The sequence below is a fragment of the Aedes albopictus genome, chromosome 3 (genome assembly GCF_035046485.1).
Source record: "Aedes albopictus strain Foshan chromosome 3, AalbF5, whole genome shotgun sequence".
NCBI classification, from domain to species: domain Eukaryota; kingdom Metazoa; phylum Arthropoda; class Insecta; order Diptera; family Culicidae; genus Aedes; species Aedes albopictus.
Genome location: NC_085138.1, coordinates 442,671,706 through 442,690,858, shown reverse-complemented (window position 1 = coordinate 442,690,858; position 19,153 = coordinate 442,671,706). Strand labels below are relative to the sequence as shown.

Sequence of the window (19,153 nt, the reverse complement as noted above, 5' to 3'; positions counted from 1 at the left end):
GAGTTAAAAATTCTTTCAAACATTGTTTAGAATTATTTAAGAACTGCTCTAAAAACGTTTCAGATATCGTCAGAAAAATATTTAAAAAATCTTCCAGAAGTCATCTATTTAATTTCGCTATAAATACTAACATCGAATCCGTCTGGAGCTCCAATTGATCAATAATATTCTGCGGGAGTTTCAGGAACTACACTTAAAATATATCTTTAAGTTCCTTCAGGTATTTTCCAACATCTACAGGGGATTGCAAATTTGTTAGACAAACCTCAATAAATTCGGCAAGACAGCTCATTTACATAGAAAAGAAGAAAAATATACTTAAATACAATTTAAGTCACTAAGCCAATATTTAACGCTGCAATAGATTGAAAATTTTGAGAATTCAAAATCTTAACAATGAAATTATGTCGACTCAGTTTTCCGAAATAGGTAAAACATAAAATAGGAGATTGCTTCGGAAAAGTACAAGTTTGTTTCAACGTCAAGGGTAATAAAGAATTAATGAATAATTAACGAGCGGGTAGTTAGTAGCGGCGCAGCCGAAATTTTTGTTCGCTTTGAGTCATTTCTAGCTGAAAATTTGTATTGAAATGATAAACGCAGAAATTCCCTGATTGTCACCAGAATTCCCTGAGAATTCCAGGATTTTTCCAGGTCGAGCAAAATTCCCTGATAATTCCAGGTTTTCCAGGTTTTTCCAGGTAGTAGACACCCTGCCTATGTACAGGCCTGGAAACGAATTTTCCTTTTAACCCTTTTTTTGAAAGTAAAGTTTCCGACTTTTTTCCTGGATAGCTTCCAACAGTTTGGCTTCGGATATGATTAAATTTGCTTTCGTTAGGGTTACCTTGGGTCGGTTCTAATCCGAAATGAGCGCGTGTCGATAGATCTCGTTGATTGATGTTGGCGTTGCGGGCACGACGAAGGATCGTTTTTTGCAACATCCGTGAAGGCGCTGCAACCCGGTCGCTTCTTTGGAAGAAGTTCGTTGCTTATAGGCACGTGATTCCTGGAAATATGTAAAATATATGTAAATACTTGTAAAATTGATAGTATGAAGTCTATTTCAATGAGAACACTATTTGTATGAACTGAAAATAATGTTGAGAAGTTTTTGTGAGTACCATCAGTGTACCCGCTCATTTAAGGAAAGTTTCGCAGTAAAATATCATCTATCGCATCGTTTCCCAACATTGGCTCTCGCGACGCCCCAGTCAGTTTGCACGCTTTTCGTAGACCAATCGAAGTAGTGTGCCTGCAAGCAGTTGGGGGGTCGCGAAACGAAGGTTGAGTAACCATGATTTATTGAATGACTGTTAAGCCACATGACTCAGATAGATGGTCATGTGCAGATTGCCGGGTTCGAGTTTGAGCATGTTCATCACCGGTGGCGATATGATAGCGGATCGAATCGTTCTGGATGCTCGGTTCCGGATGGTGGGTCAAGATAAACGGCACCTTCTTTGGACCGATCTAGACGCACTTCATCTTCAGGAACTTGTACATACTTGGCTTCATCAGGTGCAATACGGTGAACGGTGAAACGATCCTAGACGCCGTACATCAAAGATGGGTGACATTCATGAATCCGGTCGGGTAATTGAAGTCAGTGCAAACCTTGCCATCGATCTAGATGTGATGCTGCAGATCTTGGTAACTTCGGTGTTAGTCAAGACATACTTCACGATGGTTGCACAATAAAATCACAAGTGGCAACGAGTCACGCAGTTTGTGTGGGCCAGTGGATGGAAGCGGGGCAAAGGTAACCCTGGAGGCGTTTAATCGCTTTTTAATGCTTTTTCGGTCCGCAAGGCATCTTGACACTTTAGAACGAAAACGAAAGGATTATTCCAACGGCGCCTGGGTTGATACAACACTGACTCGAAGATGGCTGCGTTGTCATCCTGGAAACATATAAACATTATTGGCAACCAATTATTAGAAATTGATCAATTTTTAAAAAGGAGTTTAATGAACATTTCACGAATAATTTCATAAGTTTTCACAAGAATTCATCCAAAGCAGAATTCTGCCAAAACTGTGTAAGTTATTCAAAAATTTTGCAGATTCTATAGCGTTACTCAAATAATCACGCTGCTCTAGTCTAAATGCTAAGACATTCTAGTATTATCTGCATTCCTGTTTGGATTACACCAGGAGTTCGATGTGTGACTAATTCAGGGCTTTTCTTAACGATTCCTCCAGGAATCTAAATTTCCCTCCCCCTGGATATTCAATCTTGACGCGATGGGAGGGCTTAACCCATTAGCACTTTAGTGCCAGTTTATTCACCACCGCTTGGACTTTGAGCTAGATATATCTGGTTTACGAGTTGAGCGCAAGTGAAGGAATCGGCCGTAAGTGCTAATGGAAACCAAAACCAAAGGAGTATCCGTTGTGCATTTATCACAAGTTCAAGACAAGTTATAATTCAGCTTGCATAGACCTAATCTTTGTATTCATTGAATTTTCCCCAATTTAACAATAATTGTTAAATTTAACGTAACGCAAGAGTGAGTAGGGGAGGCCTCTGCGTTACACTCATCATTCATTACTTGAAATCGAAAGTACACAGGACAGCGGACGCTAGGATAAGTTGACTTACAGCCTTACAGATTAGATTCATTACAATTAGAAAATTATGGACTGATTAGGTAAAGATAAAATTGATTGATTGATTTGTCTTTATTAGAGAGACTTTCAGCCCTTGGCTGGTTCGTCTCTCTAAAGATAAAACTGTTGACTAGGAGTTATATTTGTATTTCTTATTTTTATGGATTTTGTGAATTTATAAAAGTTGACAAATAATCATTAACATTTTTTTTCAGTTGACTGAACTTTTAATTTTTATATCTTAGACGGTATTATTTCACTGATCAAAAAAGCAGGAATTTAGTTAGGACCAATCGGCTGCGATGCGGCTATGTTTTTGAAGTCATCATCTGTTTCAGGTCAAACATTTGATTTAGGCGTAGTTTAGGAGTGATATTTTTTCTTTAACAAAAAAGTTCTTTGCATCCCCAATTGCGGCCTAATTTGAACACATTTTTATTTATTGTTACATATTTCAGCTAAGAGAATTTTTTTTCATAATTCTCCTAGTATTTTCGAAAATTTTCTTTTTTGTTGTGGAAAATATTACGCGCTTTTCAAGTGTTGGTCCGAAAAGTTTACTGTTTACTAACTTTTTGCTGTCTGTGGTGACGAGCGTCGCAGTCGGTGATGCGTATACATTGGACATACACTCGTGTGCATACCTGCACCCGAACGGTTGCGCGAAGCCAGCATGCACACCGCTCGGTAGCGGGAGAATCATCATTCTTTTATAGACACTCGAGCTAACCACACGCGGGTACCACACTGTCAAAATGGGGTTCAACGCACAATGGGGGTCAGAGATGTTGGCTCGCTTTTTTACTGGGGGGTAATATTCGGATGACAAGTGGCTGGTTAGGACTTAGGACGGTTGACAATGTAAAGGGTTACGATGGATATAATATTACTTTGGACTGAGATGATCACAGATATGCAGAAGACGACTAGTGAAATTAGGAACACAATTTGATACATTATTGACTATATTTTGACAAATAGGGTTTGACAAATTTCTTTACAATATCGAATGGAAGCTCAAAAAGTGTTATCTAACACTAATATGAGAGTTATTTGGGGATGATGCTGGTGCTGTCAATGACTAACATCGGTTATTGACACCATTGGTAATCGGCTTGAAATAATTTTCAGAATGTAGGTATTATAAAATAATTGAGGATATTATCTGAATATTGTTTGGGGAAGCTGTCAGAAAAACTAGTTGCCCATATCGGCTAAAAACGCTAGCTCTGGTAGCTGTCTTCGAATAATTTTCAGAAATATCAAATGTTTAAAAATTAGCTACGACACATTTTTTTTTTCTTTTTGCTCTTTGTATATTTCTTAAGAATAGTACTCTGAAGGCGTTAACATAGACATAGACACCCTTTTTTTTATCTCTGAATGTTGTCCAGTGACCTCGGAGATTTTTGATTGTTGAAATATTGTTCAATTATCAAATCATTTTTGGAGCTTCCATTCGATCAAAACACTAGTGCGATGGGAAAAGTTAAAAACAGTATTTTTAAAAACTACTACGACCCAATGCTAATTACTACACACTTTGCTCAAGTTGACGACATCGTCTAGTCCATCGTGAGTATTGGTCCTAGTAGGGGGAAAGTTGGGAAAGGGTCCAGGCTTTGCTATCAGCTGTCCTGCTGCTCCACCTGGTCACTCTTCAAAAAAAAAAAAAAAAAAAAGATTCCTCCAGGAATCTAAATTTATTTCAGTAAATTCTCAATGAATTACTCCAGCTTTATGGTTATTCCTCATGGAGTGCTTGAGGAATTTCTTTCTTGATACTTTTTCTACAAATGCTCCTTTTGAAATTTTTCCAGGAGTTCTCTGCCCCCACTCGCATGATAGTCCCATATGAATAGAAAACCCAGCAAAGATGGGACTGTAATGCTAGTGGGGTCAGTTCTTCCTCTGGGAATTCTCCAGCAGCTTCGTATGGGTTTTCTCCTGGAGTTCTCCAGGTTTTTTACTGGTATACTTTTGAGAATTTGTGCTGAAATTTCCTCCTGCATTTGTGGTAGAATCCCCTCAGGATGTTTCTGTAAATTAATCCATGATGATCCTGGATATTCCTTCATTACTTCCCGGACATTCCTCCAGGATATCTACTTCAAGAGTTCGCTGGGAGCTCATTCGCGAATTTCACTAGAAGCACTCCAGCATTCATGCATGAATCTCTCTAGAATTTCCAGAATTTTCCCGAAAAATTCCTCCAGAAGTACATTAGAAAATGTTGCAGGAGTTCCTTGGGAATTTCTCCAGGAGTTACCCGGAAATTCCTTCGGAAGCTTCTCAGAGTTCCTCATGGAAATACAAGGGAATTCCTCAGAAATTCATCCAGGAATTCCTCAAGAATACCATCAGAAGTTCCATAAGAATTCTTTCAGGGATTCCTCGGGAATTCTTCCAGAAAATCCACGGGAGTTTTCCGGGAATTTCTCCAAGAGTTCCTTGGGAATTCTTGTAGAAGATCCTTGGAGTTTCGTACAGGAGTTCCTCGCCAATTTTTCCAGGAGCTCCTCGATAATTCATCCAGGAGTTCCAAGGTTATTCCTTCCCCGAAAACTCCTCCAGCAGTTTGACTGAAATTCCTCCAGGAGCTTATCGGAGATTTCTCCAGAAGATCCTTGGAAATTCCTCAAGCAGTTTCTCTGGAATTCCTCGGAATTACTCTAAGATTTTCTCGGGAATTCCTCCAATACTTCCTAGTTGCTCGGGAGTTTCTTGAGCATTCCTCCACGAGCTTGTCGAAACTTCCTCCAATAGCTCCTCGAGGTCTTCGGTAGTGTTCCGAGGAGTTCCGCGGTAATTCATCCATATTTTTTTTTCATTAGTTTCAATGATAGTCCTCCAGAAGTTGCTCAGAAATTTCGCCAGTAGCTTCTCGGGAATCCATCCAGAAGTTCCTCTGGAATTGCTACCGGAGTTCCTCGGGAATATATCCAGGAGTTCCTCAAAAAAATCCTCAAAAAGGTTCCGCGAAATTCCTGCAGGAGATTCCCGAGGAACTCGAGGGGTCTCCAGTTAGCCTAGAGGTTAAGGCTATGGATCGCCAATCCGGAGACGGCGGGTTCGATTCCCGTTCCGGTCGGGAAAAATTTCTCGACTCGCTGGGCATAGTGTATCCATTGTACTTGCCTCACAATATACTAATTCATGGTTTCCTAAACTATGGGTAAAGTGTCGAATTAGCTTTAGTTAAAATACACAGAAATAAAAACCAAAAAAAAAAAAAAAACAAACTATGGGTCGCGGCCCCGCCAGCCTTCATCCAGGGGGTCGCGAGCGACAGTAAAATATTTTACGCGAGAACTACGTCTGCTGGCAAAAGGGTGTCGCGCGACCTAAAAGTTTGGGAACCTATGTACTAATTCATGCAATGGCAGGCAAAGAAAGGCCTTCAATTAATAACTGTGGAAGTGCTCAAAGAACACTAAGTTGAAGCGAGGCAGGCCAAGTCCCAGTGCGGACGAAGAGCCATTAAGAAAGAAAGAAAAAAAAGTCCCGAGGAACTGCTGGAGCAATTCCCTAAAAACTCCTGTAGCAATTCCCGACAAAATCATCAGAATGGATGACCGAAGAACTCGTGAATAAATAATCGAGGAACTCCTGGAGGGATTCCAGAGGAACTCTAGAAGCATTCCCACGGAAATCCAAGAGGAATATTAGGGGAACAACTGGGGATATTTCCAGAGAACTTCTGGAGGAATTCCCAAGATCTCCTGGAGCAATTCCTGGGGAAATTTTGAAAAAAAAAATCTCGATGAAGTCCTGGAGGAGTATTCGAGGTGCTTCAGGAGGAATTTTCGAGGAACTCCCGGAAAAATTCCCAAAGAATTCCTGTGGAACTTCAAAACTAATTCTCGGGGATCTCCTGGAGGAAATCCCAAGGATCTCCCGGAGGATTTCCCGAAATACTCCCCGGAGGAGTTCTCGAAGAAATCCTGGAGGATGTTCTTAAGATCTCCTGGCGCAATTTTCAAGGAACTCCTGGAGAAATTCCCAGGAAACTCATGGGGGAATTCCCGAGGAACTTCTGGATGAATACCCGAGGAACTCCTGGGGGGATTCTTGAGAAACTCCTGGAAAAATTCCCTGAAACACCTGGAGGAATTTCCGAGGAAATCCTGGAGATATTTCCGGGGAACTCCTAGAGGAATTCTCGAGGAATTTTTAGAGATATTTTCAGAGGAGCTCGTGAAAAAAATCCTGAAGAATTCCTGGAGAAATTTAGACAAATAGCAGGAGGACTTCCCAAGGAACTTCAGAAGGAACTCCTGGAGGAATTCCCGAGCAACTCCAGGAAGAATCCCCGAGGAGTTTTTGAGAAATTCCTGAGGAACTCCCGGAGAAATTTTCAAGGAACTCCCGGAGAACTTTCCGAGAAACTCCAAGAGGACATCCCATGGGAAATCCTGCGGAACTTCTGGTGATATTTCCAAAGAATTTATAGATATTTCCAGAAACTCCTGGAGGAATTCTTAAGGAATTCATGAAGATATTCCTGAAAAACTCCTTCAGGAATTTCCGAGGAACTCGTGGAGGAATTCTCGTGGAACTTCTGAAAGAATTTGCGAGGAACTCCTCGGAGTAATTTCCGAGGGACTAGTGGGAGATTATCCAGGGAACTCCTGGAGATACTTCCGGAGATCTCCTGGAAGAATTTCCGAAAAACTTCTGGAGGAATTCCCGATGAACTACTGGAAGAATTCACGAGGAATCGCTGGGAACTCGTTGGAGCAATTCAAAAGAAACTTGTGGAGGAGGAACTCCTGGATATATTTCCGAGAAAATCCTGGAAGAATTCTCGAGGAACTTTTGGAGAAATTCCCGTTAAACTCTTGGAGAAGTTTCCGAAGAACTCCAGGAGGAATTCCCGAGAAACTAATGAATGAATACCCGGAGAACTCCTGAAGGAACTTCTAGAGGAATGCCCGAGGAACTCCTGCAGGAATTTTCGAGGAACTTCTGAGGATATTCCCGAAGAACTCCTGGAGATATTTTCGGGGAACTCCTGAAGGAATTTCTGAGGAACTCGTGGAGGGTTCTCCGTGGAATTCCAGAAGAACTCATGGAGAAATTTCCAAGGAACTCCCGGAGAAATTTTCAAGGAACTCCAGGAGAAATTACCGAGGAACTTCAGGAGATATTTCCGAAGAACTCCTGAAGATATTTCCGCTGAACTCCTGGAGGAATTATGGAGGAATTTCTGAATATATTCTCAAGGAACAAATGCTGGAATTTCTGAGGATTTCGTGAAGGAATTTCAGGTAAAATGCCCGAGAAACTCTTGGCGGAATTCGCGAGGAACTAGTGGAAGAATATCCGAGAAACTCCTGGAGATATTTCCGGAGAACTCCTGGAAGAATTCTCGAGAAACTTCTGGAGAAATTCACGAAGAAATCAGATGGATACCCGGAGAACTCCTGAAGGAATATCCGAAAAACTTGTGGAGGAATTTCAGAGAAACTTTTGGAGGAGTTCCCGAGGGACTCCTGGAAGAAGTCCCAAGGAACTTCTGGAGGAATTCCCGAGGAACTCCTAAAAGAATTCCCGAGGAACTTTAGGAGATATTTCCGGGGAACTCCTGGATGAATGTTTGAGGAAATTTTTAAGAAATTCCTGAAGAACTTTCGGAGAGATTTCCAAGAAACTCCCGGAGAAATTTCCAAGGAACTTCAGGAGGAATTACCGAGGGACTTCTGGACATATTCCCGAAGAACTCCTGAAGATATTTCCGCTGAACTCCTGGAGGAATTCTAGAAGAATTTTGAAGATATGCTGTTGGAGAGATTTCTGTGGATTTTGTGGTGGAATTCCAGGAGAAATTCCCGAAGAACTCTTGGAGGAATTCGCGAGGAACTCCTTGGAGTAATTACCGAGGAACTAGTGGAGGAATATTCGAGAAACTCCTGGAGATTTTTCCAGGAAACTGTTGGAAGAATTCTCGAGGAATTACTGGTGAAATTCCTGAAGTACTCATGGATAGATACCCGGAGAACTTCTGAAGAAATATTCGAGGAAATTATGGGAGGAATTCCAGAGAAACTTTTGGAGGATTTCCCGAGGAACTCCTGGAAGAATTCCGTAATTTCTGGAAGAATTCCCGAGGAACTTCTGGAGGAATTCCTGTGGAACTCCTTAAAGAATTCCCGAGCAACTCCTAGAGATATATCCGAAGAACTCCTGAAGATATTTCCGGTGAAATATCCTGAAGGAATTCTCAAGAAATTTTTAAAGATATTCTCGAGGAACTCCTGTAGGAATTTTAGAGGAACTTCTAGAGGAATTCCCAAGGAACTTTTGGAAGAAATCCCGGGGAACTACTGGAGGAATTTTCGAGGAACTCCTGAAAGAATTCCCAAGAAATACCTGTGGATATTCCCCGAGAATTCCCGGATGAATCCTCGAAATTATTGAGATATTCCTCGAAATTATTGAGATATTCCTGGGGAACTCCGGAGAAATTTCCAAGTAGCTCCTGCGGGAATTTCTGAGGAACTAGTGGAAGATTCTTCGTGGAATTCCAAGAGGAATTCTCGAGGAACTCCTGGAAGAATTCGCGAGGAAGTCGTTGAAGTAATTCCTGGAGATATTTCCGGGAAACTCCTGGAGGAATTCTCGAGGAACTTCTGAAGAAATTTCCGAAAAACTCTCGAATTCTCGAGGAACTCCAGAAAGAATCCCTGAAGAGCTCCTGGAGGGATTCCCCAGGAACTCCTGCAGGAATTTCTGAGGAACTTCTGGAGATATTCCCGAAGAGCTCCTGGAGATATTTCCGGGGAACTTTGGAGATATTTTCGGGGAACTCCTGGATGAATCTTTTAGGAAATTCTTGAAAAATTCCCCTTAAAAATTCCTGAGGAACTCCTGGGGAAATTTCCGAGCAACTCCAGGAGGAATTTACGAGGAACCTCTATATTCCCGAAGAACTCCTAAAGATATTACCGGTGAACCGGAGGAACTTCTGGAGGAATTCCCGAGGAGCTCTTGAGAAACTCCTGTGAGAATTCCAGAGGAGCTTCTAGAGATATTCCCGGAGAACTCTTGGAAGAATCCTCGAGGAAATTCTTTAGAAATTCCTGAGGAACTCCAGGAGGAATTCCCGATGAACTTCGATATTCCTGAAGAACTCCTAAAGATATTACCGGTGAACTGCTGGAGGAATTCTCAAGGAATTTCCAAAGACATTTTCGAGGAACTCGTGGAAGAATTCCAGGAGGAATTCCCGAGGAAATCTTGAGGAAATGTGCGAGAAACGCCTTGGAATAATGCTTGAGGAAATAGTGGAGGAATATCCGATGAACTCCTGGAGATTTTTCCGGAGAATTCCTGGAGGAATAATCGAGGAACTTCTGTAGAAATTGCCAATAAATTCCTGGAAGAATTTTCGAAGAACTCGTGAAGCAATAAATAAATAGAATAAAATTCTCGAGGAACTCTTGGAGGAATTCCTGAGAAACTCCTGGAAGAATTCACGAGGAGCTTCTGGAGATGTTTCCGGAAAACTTTTGGATGAACCCTCGAGGAAATTCATGAGAAATTCCTCAGGAACTCCCGAAAAAATTACCAAAAAAAAAAACTCCTGCAGAAATTTCCGGGGAACTTCTGGAGCTATTTTCGAAGAACTCCTAGAGATATTTCCGGGGAACTCGTGGAAGAATTCAGAAGGGATTTCTGAAAATATTCTCCTGAGAAATTTCTGAGGAACTCGTGTGGTGTAGAATTATCCGTGGAATTCCATGGCTGAATACTCGGGGAACTCCTGAGGGAACAACCGAGGAACTTCTGGAGGAATTCTCGAGAAACTTTTGGAGGAATTTTAGAGTTATTTATTGAGAAATTTTCTTGGAACTCCTGAAGGGATTTGCATAAATGTTGGGAATTAGATAACTATGGATTAATTCCGAGAGAAATCTTGGATAAATTTTCAGGAAAATTGAAGGGATTTTACCATAAATTTTGAATTAATTATTCTACTGTAAATTGCATATCTGTTCCATTTGCATAGAAAACCAGCAAACATGGGGTTGATGTGCGATTCACGGCAGCATAGATGGGTGATATTCTAAAGGAATTCTCGTGGAAATATTCCTAGAGAATCCATGGAGGAATTCCAGGGAAACTCCTGAGGCAATTCATTTGGATCATCTGATCGGAATAAATTTCTGTGGAAGTGGAAAAACTGCAGGAGAGATTCCCGGGGAACAATGAATTTCCGGGGAAGTGTTGGAGAAAATTTACGGGTACCTTCTGTACTCGCTTCTGGAATGAATTTCTTGGGCATTACCGGGAGGATTTCCCGGGGAACTTCTAAAAGAACCGTTGGGAGAATCCTGGTTGAATTACCAGGCAAATCTTGGAAGAATTCCTGTGAAACTCATCGGAGAATTCCAAAGGAATTCCCGGAAGGATGTCCATAAAAATGCTGTATGAATCTTTGAGAACTTCTGGAGGATCAAATATGGATGAACTACCAGGGAAAAAATTGAAAAATTCCCAGAAAAATCTTGGGCTTGGAGGATGTTTTACATAAGAATGCTGCAAGAATTCTTGCGGAACTCTTGGACGGATTCCCGTAAACTTTCTGGAGAATTCCTGGAGGGACTCCAGAGGAACTCTGAAGGAATCCCGTGGAACAGCTGAAGAGGTTATTGAAGAACTTGAGGAATTTTCGGGGAACTCTTGGATGAACTACCCGGGCAACTGTCCAAAAAATTACCCGGGGGGGGGGGGTCAGTTTTAGAATCCTACTTTCGCAGAAATTCGTAAAAATATCCTGAAGAATTTCCTGGGAATCCATCAGGAAATTCTGAAGAAAATTCCCATAACTCCTGGAGGTCATCCCGTGGAACCGGTTCCTGGAGAAGTTCCTGAATAACGGGTGAAATAATTCTTGGGTAAAAGCTGCAGTTGCTGTTGCGGTTGTTTCCAAACCAACTCGCAAAGTTTCCCGGTGTTCCCGGAATTGTTTTCATTGGTGGTATCTGATTGAAAATTGTATTCCTCTTACAATTCCCCAATGAAGAATTGAAAAATATTTGTGCCAAGTACTTACCTGTAGAGAATCGCAAATCACTCGGATTGAATGACGACTGCTTCGTAATAATCCTTCAGGGCGGTAAAATCCTTAGGCGCCGTACAATACGCCTATCGCCATACATTCTTCACCCATGCATCAACAGAAGAAAGCATTCTTAGCGAACACTTTGCGGTTCCGATAGATCCAGACTCTTGCCCAGGCGGAGGTGAAAGAGGTAGATTTTAAGACATCGCCCATACGGCACCGCTAGATTTTTCAGATGGCCGGTTGGGGGTTATAATTTACTTTTACAGACGAACCTTTGTGGTTGCAATAATGGCAGGGAATACTTCCTTGGCACATCGTCGGCCACAGATCGTTTCGTTTCGTGTCATCAGTGGCATCGGAGCTCAGCACCTACAAATGAATGATAATCGTGAGTAAGCGAGATCCGATCAGATTTTCCATGGAGAAGATATAAAATTTACATCGATTGGTGGTCATTACAAATAAACTGGGATAATCTACTTTCACTTTGTGTTACAATGTTGTTTCTGTTGTGCAATGCATCTCACCTTGTACGCTTCGGAAACTTCCTGAAACTTTCGGCTCGGATTCGGATCGACCTTGTTCTTGTCCGGATGATACTTTTTGGCCAGTTGTTATTCCACCTGGTTAAATAATTTCCTTTGCCGATGTGTTCTTGGTTACTCCTTCGCAGACGGTGAATCGGCATCCAGCGGCCGGTATCAGTCGAACTGAACTCACTATGGAGCAATCCACGAACGCTTTTCGCTTCATCTTTCCTTGACCCGAACAAAAGTTGTAATACTTTACTAGCAGGCTATCGTTTTCGTAATAAAGACAAGTCCAAATAAAAAAAACTCTGTAGAAGCGAATCAAACATAATTTTTAACAAAAAAAAAACTGGAGCAACAAATTGAACTGAACTATAAATAGAAACCGAACGCAGCTCAACCCGTCGTCCCCGCTCACACGAACACACTCATAACAATGTGTACAACACAAAGTTGGGGTGTCAAATGACGTTTCGGAGACTTTCGCGTCGGTGCAAGGACGGGGGGGCAAATTTGTATCGACCACTAGGCCTAGGTGGCGAAGCTAGCTTTCCGTCAGTCGTGCGACACTCACGGCACTCACATATAAAAAAAACCCTGTCAAAGTTTTGTGATCGTTTTGTGTGCGTACAAGCGGAGGAACGAGGTAATTTTGCAACAAAACGTCGTAATTTAGTGAATTTTGTTGAATTACTTGAAATATTGGAAGATTCCCGCTTGTTTCGCCATGAGCAGTGAAAACAGTGAAGATGGGCAAGTGATGAGCCCGTTTGATATGAGGTAAGTTCGTCAGCAGTGTTGGAATTTGAAAACATTCGAATTCGAGTCTAAATCTTGTTTGTTTTGCAGTCCCGTCGAGGAGGAAACTACGGATTCCTTGGATATCAAACCCCCGCAGGCGTCGTCGGCCGGTTACTACTCGAAGCGAAAGGAGAAGAAATCTAAACATTCCAAGGAGCATCAGCGCCATGCAAGCGCATCCGGCGGAAGAGAGCACTATTCCGATTCGCGTCGGGATGGATACAGGGGCGGCCACCGTGAGCGAGAACGCGAACGGGATCGCTACCACAAGGAAGTCAGAATGGAGCGGCCAAGAGAGCGAGGTCATGAGAAGGACCGGTACCATTCGTCGTCTTCTGTGGGACACCATTCGAGGGAGAGCCGGTACGAGATGAATCCGTTTTACGGTGAATTGCGGGAAACGTACCAGAGCAAAAAGGAACGGGATCGAGAGTATTACGAAAAGGAGCGAGATAAACGGAAGGAGGTTGAAAAGCAAGATCCGGATAAATTACTGGAGGATTTGAGAATGAGACTGCTGAATAAGAAAAGCAAGTATGACTCGAGCAAGCAACAGGATGATCCTGCTCAGCACGAAGGCGAGGGCAGAAAAGAGAAAAGTCACCGTTATCATCGCCACAGGGAGTCACGTAAGGAACGCTCCGAACCGGAATTGGTTGAAATTATGGAAAGTCCGGAATTTGAAGACGCCTCTAAAAACGTGGCGCCGGAAGTGAAAGATAAGGAGCACGATGAAAGGCGAGCCAAACTTCTGGAGGCCGAACGACAAATGGCTCGCCGCAAGGAAGCGGCCAGAGATGAACTTGAATCTAGACGTCTAATGAGACGAGAACGTAAGGTTTCTGACTCTCCGGAAGAAACAAAGACAAAGAAGCAACTGCTTTTGGAAGCCGAAGATGAAGATATGGAGAGCGCTGACGAGGAGAAAAAGAAAAGCGCAAAGAAAAAGAAGAGGAAATCCAAGAAGCATGCTGACTCAGATCGGTCGGACAGGGTGATGCGTTCCGATGACGAGGAGGATGACACTAACTCTGATACTTCATCATCAAGCAGTGATAGCGATGATTCCCGTGATGCTTCCGACGACGAGGAGAAGCCACCAGACAGCCCTTTGTCGGTGGGCGATTTAGCTAAATCGGATAGAAGACATCGAAGCGACTCACGCTCACGGTCCGGATCAAGGTACCGTTCGAGATCACGATCAACACGCTCTCGATCCGCATCCGGCTCGAGCAGAAGTCGATCTCGTAGTCCCCGAAGGCGTCACGAAAGCAGTCGAAGCATTTCACCTCGATCCGATCGCGAAAATGATGTCAAGCGTTCGAAATCGAAAGAGAAGGAAGAACCCAAATCGCCACCGATGGAGGTGGAACAAGAAGAACAGCTTCCGCCATACTTCCCGGGAATTCAAGGTTGCCGATCGGTGGAGGAGTTCCAATGTTTGAATCGAATCGAAGAAGGCACATACGGGGTTGTTTATCGCGCCAAGGATAAACGAACGGAAGAGATCGTTGCGTTGAAGCGACTCAAGATGGAAAAGGAGAAGGAAGGCTTTCCGATTACTTCTTTGAGAGAGATCAATACCCTGCTTAAAGGACAGCATCCGAACATAGTGACTGTTCGGGAAATCGTTGTCGGAAGTAACATGGATAAAATCTTCATTGTGATGGACTACGTCGAACATGATTTAAAATCTCTGATGGAAACTATGAAGCACAAGAAGCAAGTATTCCTACCAGGCGAGGTAAAGTGTCTAACTCAGCAGCTGCTCCGGGCCGTGGCCCATCTACACGACAATTGGATATTGCACCGTGATTTGAAAACGTCCAATCTTCTACTTTCCCACAAAGGAATCCTAAAAGTCGGAGATTTTGGTCTGGCCCGAGAGTATGGATCCCCCCTTAAAGCGTACACATCCATTGTGGTAACCCTATGGTATCGTGCTCCGGAACTGCTCCTTTGCTGTAAGGAGTATTCCACTCCGATCGACATCTGGTCCGTTGGGTGCATTTTTGCCGAATTCCTCGCAATGACTGCTCTCTTCCCCGGCAAATCCGAAGTCGATCAACTCAATCGCATTTTCAAGGAGCTTGGCACCCCGAACGAAAAAATCTGGCCAGGGTACAATCAACTCCCGGCCGTTCAGAAGATGACGTTCACCGAGTATCCCGTTTCCAACCTGCGCAAACGCTTCGCACATCAAACCAGCGAGCTGGGTATCTCGCTGCTCCAGGGCCTGCTTACCTTCGATCCCAAGCAACGGTTGACGGCTGAGGCAGGGCTCAAGCACAGCTACTTCAAGGAACTACCGCTTCCCATCGATCCGGCTATGTTCCCAACCTGGCCGGCGAAGAGCGAGTTGGGGTTGAAAAAGGCCCTGGCTTCCAGTCCGAAACCGCCGAGCGGCGGAGGCGAATTCAAGAAACTGGTAAGTCGAAAAGAAAAACAATTTCAGTTCTACTCTGCTCTAGTGATGGGAAAACTCACTCGCAAAGAGTTATACCTATCTGCAAAATAGAGTCTGTTCTTCATGTTTTCTATCGATTATTACGACTTAATAAAGACTGTATTTAAAAATAACTGGACACAAGATTAGTGCGTAGTGCACTTGTTTGTTTATTGACGGTTTAAAAAATGTTTATCTTTATCTATATTAAAATAGTTGAAGATATAAAACGTTTAGAACCAACTGTTAGACTTATGATATTTTCAATATATGTTTTTTTCTTCACAGGGCGACGATCCAGTGGCAGATAATCCCGGTTTTCATCTGGGCGCAACCTACGCGGAATCCCGACAGATGGCGATGGGTCCGGGCTTTAGCTTGAAATTCTGATAAATGTGGTTACTTTCAGTTCTTCTTCAGGCTGAATGATCTGGCACTTTCACCCACATACTATACCTTTACCTATACTTATCAATAAAATGTAAGTTATTTTAGTTCATTCATTAGGGATAAAGCCTGCAATTTTGCGTAATTTTCTCAAACCGAACCTATCCATGCTCGTTTCGTAGTAATGCAAAAAACCGGTTCTTGTGAGCTGTTATCAATCAGCTGTCTGGTGCGATAAGCCACGACGACCAGACAACATGAGGCACGTTCTCCGATAATCTCACGTATTCGCGCAGCGTTTTCACAGGTGTTTTTTTTTTCATACATTTTATAGCAATCTTCAATTTGCTACTACTTGCGTTCCTAGTAGTGATGTACCGAATAGTACTATTCGGCCTTCGGCCGAATACCGAATACTTCAAATTTTATTATTCGGCGAAACGAATATTCGGCCGTATATTCGGCCGAATAGTTGGTCAGATATTCGGCCGATTATCTTGTTAAAAATCTCATGAAATTATTATGGTTGGCAAGATCGTTCACAAGAAAATACAATTTGATAGCCATGATCTTCAGAAACGTTTTTACATCACAGAAAAGGTAACTTTTCTCAAATAAAATGCCCCGAAAATTCACTTTACAATTTATTGAATTCTTGATTCAGCGTGTTGTTGCTATGTTTAGTCATTATTCGGCCTATTCGACCGAATAATACATTTAATATTCGGCTAAACGAATATTCCCTGGCCAAGTTCGCAGGGGTTGACGGTATTAAAGTGAAGGAGTTTCATTTTGATTATTGTAATTGTAGCATCCACCCCTAGCTACATCACTGACTGTCTGGAACAGCAGTGATACAAAAGAATAATAAAATCAGTTTACCTTCTGACTGCACACCCGGACGGACGCGCGTTTTATTACTATCGTTTAATCCGAATCACAAGTCTCGGTCATTAATTAAGTAATCGATTAGTTTACCGAACCCAACACTCCAATCGTGTATATTTCAGTGGCGACGAGAAGTGGAGTTGTTTCGCGTCCCGGGAAGTGTAAAAAGTGCGAGTTTTCCGGTGATTTTTGGTGTTTCTCACTGGGGGGAAAGTTCAACTGCGAAGGAGCCATTCATCCCTTTGCGACGACGTCGACGACGGAGGGAACAGCAGCAGTTTGTGCGGTACCTACACCGCCGGAGTTGGTTTGTTTCATCACTTTGCCCAGGTTTGCTGCAAAAACCGTAAGTTTGTCCCTACGATAAGTGGAAATATACGGAGAAATTGAGTTTTAATTGCATGCACAAAGTGAGTTTCTGAACCATTTTCTTCTGCCTAGCAAGCAAAGAAATTGTGTTTCATTTTGTTTCCGTACAGTGATCTGGCTTTGTGTGTTGTAAACACGATCGACTTTTAGTCGCAGCCGAACATTTTTGTCACGTACGAATTGGTGATTTGTTGTTGCATGAAGAAGAAGAAGAAGAATGATGGTGTTTTGAAAAAATCCTATCCCTATAACACAGGGGAAGTTTTTAAAATGCCTGTATAAAATCTAAAACAAAATCTAATTAAAAACGGTTTGATGTACGGTGTTAGACTTTGGACGGACTACATATTGAACGTATAAATTTAAATGTACCATTTTTTTCTTGATAAGGTACTTAATTTGTAGTTCGTTCAAAGTCTAACACCGTACATCAAACCGTTTTTAATTAAATTTTGTTTTAGATTTTATACAGGCATTTTAAAAACTTCCCCTGTGTTATAGGGATAGGATTTTTTCAAAACACCATCATTCTTCTTCTTCTTCTTCATGCAACAACAAATCACCAATAGTTTGTTTCATCCAACATTGTAGTTTGTCACACAGTGTTGCGTCAAAGTTTCCCCGCAACAAAAATTGTTTCGCAGATTGTTGTGCGACATCGTTGCATAGTTTATGCTCAGAGGAAAAAGCAGAAATAGTTTATGCTAGTTTTGAGCGACAACAACAGTTTGGTTTGTTTGTTTGTTTCACGTTTCGTTGATAAAGTTTGTCGTTGTGTACGATCATTTGAAAACAGTTTGAAAGTTTTCATGTTGACACAGTAACAACATAGTTTGCACTGTGGGTCAAAACTGTTGAAAAATTGGACAAAAAGTTTTCGCAAAAAAGTTTTTAAGTTTTTGCATTTATTTTATCAACTGTTTGTTTTGATCAGTTTTTTCGATTATTACACTGAAAAAAAAATCTAGTTTGGTTTTGTGTAATAATTCATCAAATCGTTTTCTAGTTTTCGTCGTTTGTTTTTTGCTGGCAGTATGCCGTTAGTGAATCATGTTGAGCCGTACGTGCCCGGTACGATTCCGTTTAGCCAGTACCTGGAGCAGATGGAATGGATCTTCATCGACAACAAAATGGCGGATCCGAATGAACAAAAAGCATCGTTTTTGGCGGCATGCGGCAAAGAAGTGTACAGCGAATTGAAGCTTCTGTTTCCCGGAAAGGATTTGAAGACAGTGTCATTCAAGGAGATTACGGATGCGTTGAAGAAGCGATATGACAAGACAGAGAGCGACATGATCCAGCGTTACAAGTTTTATCAACGAGTCCAAGGTTCTACCGAAAGTGCGGAGGATTTCATCCTAGCTGTGAAGCTGCAAGCGGAGATGTGTGAGTTTGGCGAGTTCAAGGACATCGCAATCCGCGACAAGCTTGTGTGTGGAATTCGCGACCCGGATGTTCAACAGCGTTTGTTCGATGAGGAAGGTTTGACGCTAGCCAAGGCGGAGAAGATCATCATCAACAGGGAGTTAGCTGGAGCGAACCGAAAGCTAGTTTCTCGTGAATCCGGTCGAGTGAGTGTTTTAAACAGGCTCGGAAAGCGACAAGAGCCAGCAGTTTCACGTGGTGGATACCGTAGTAGGAGTCGGAGCCGTGGAGCAAGCAAGCGGTACAGAAGCCGTAGTCCAGTTTCGTCTAACCGTGGAAATCGTTCTTCATCCCGATCACGGAAGTTTCACTGTAGTTTCTGTGGCAGAGATGGTCACACGCGTCGCTTCTGCTACGATCGTAAGAATTCAGAGAAGAAATCAGTGAAGTTTGTGGATTCTCCTGCAGAAAAACCGAAGATGACGGAGTACACGAAGAGTTTACGTCGGCGGTTGAACAGATCTGTCTCGGACGATGAGGACATGGAGTGCTTGATGATCTCTTCCATCGGCAAAATCAACGAGCCGTGTTTCCGATCAGTGTTGGTCGAGGGGATTCGTCTGGACATGGAGATAGACTGTGGAGCTGCAGTTTCCGTAGTCAGCAAGGACACCTACGAAGGAG

At 42.5% G+C, this 19,153-nt stretch overlaps 1 protein-coding gene and 1 long non-coding RNA gene across 4 annotated transcripts; one reads left to right on the top strand and one right to left on the bottom strand.

Annotated features, from left to right (window-relative positions):
- Window positions 1-771: 771 nt before the first annotated feature.
- On the bottom strand, window positions 772-12,722 carry LOC109397555 (uncharacterized). Of its 3 annotated transcripts, XR_009998744.1 has the most exons (4): window positions 12,211-12,722; window positions 11,672-12,052; window positions 1,509-1,904; window positions 772-1,009 (listed from the first exon to the last, which is right to left on the bottom strand). It is a non-coding gene; the product is annotated as an uncharacterized LOC109397555 (long non-coding RNA). The 3 variants fall into 3 exon arrangements; XR_009998743.1 differs by lacking the exon at window positions 1,509-1,904 and having other exon boundaries at window positions 12,211-12,721; XR_009998742.1 differs by lacking the exon at window positions 772-1,009 and having other exon boundaries at window positions 1,130-1,904.
- Window positions 12,723-12,814: 92 nt separating this feature from the next.
- LOC109407622 (serine/threonine-protein kinase PITSLRE) lies at window positions 12,815-15,961 on the top strand. The gene is made up of 3 exons (XM_019680763.3): window positions 12,815-12,993; window positions 13,063-15,442; window positions 15,749-15,961. Exons 1-3 carry the CDS (start codon window positions 12,941-12,943, stop codon window positions 15,848-15,850), a joined length of 2,535 nt encoding a protein of 844 aa, XP_019536308.3. The 5' UTR covers window positions 12,815-12,940; the 3' UTR covers window positions 15,851-15,961.
- The last annotated feature ends 3,192 nt before the right edge of the window (window positions 15,962-19,153 follow it).

Coding starts and splice junctions, on each gene's coding strand:
- LOC109407622 (XM_019680763.3), top strand. CDS start 12,941: ATGAGCAGTGAAAACAGTGAAGATGGGCAAGTGATGAGCCCGTTTGAT. Junction 12,994..13,062: donor ATGAGCCCGTTTGATATGAG/GTAAGTTCGTCA, acceptor TTTGTTTTGCAG/TCCCGTCGAGGAGGAAACTA. Junction 15,443..15,748: donor GAGGCGAATTCAAGAAACTG/GTAAGTCGAAAA, acceptor TTTTCTTCACAG/GGCGACGATCCAGTGGCAGA.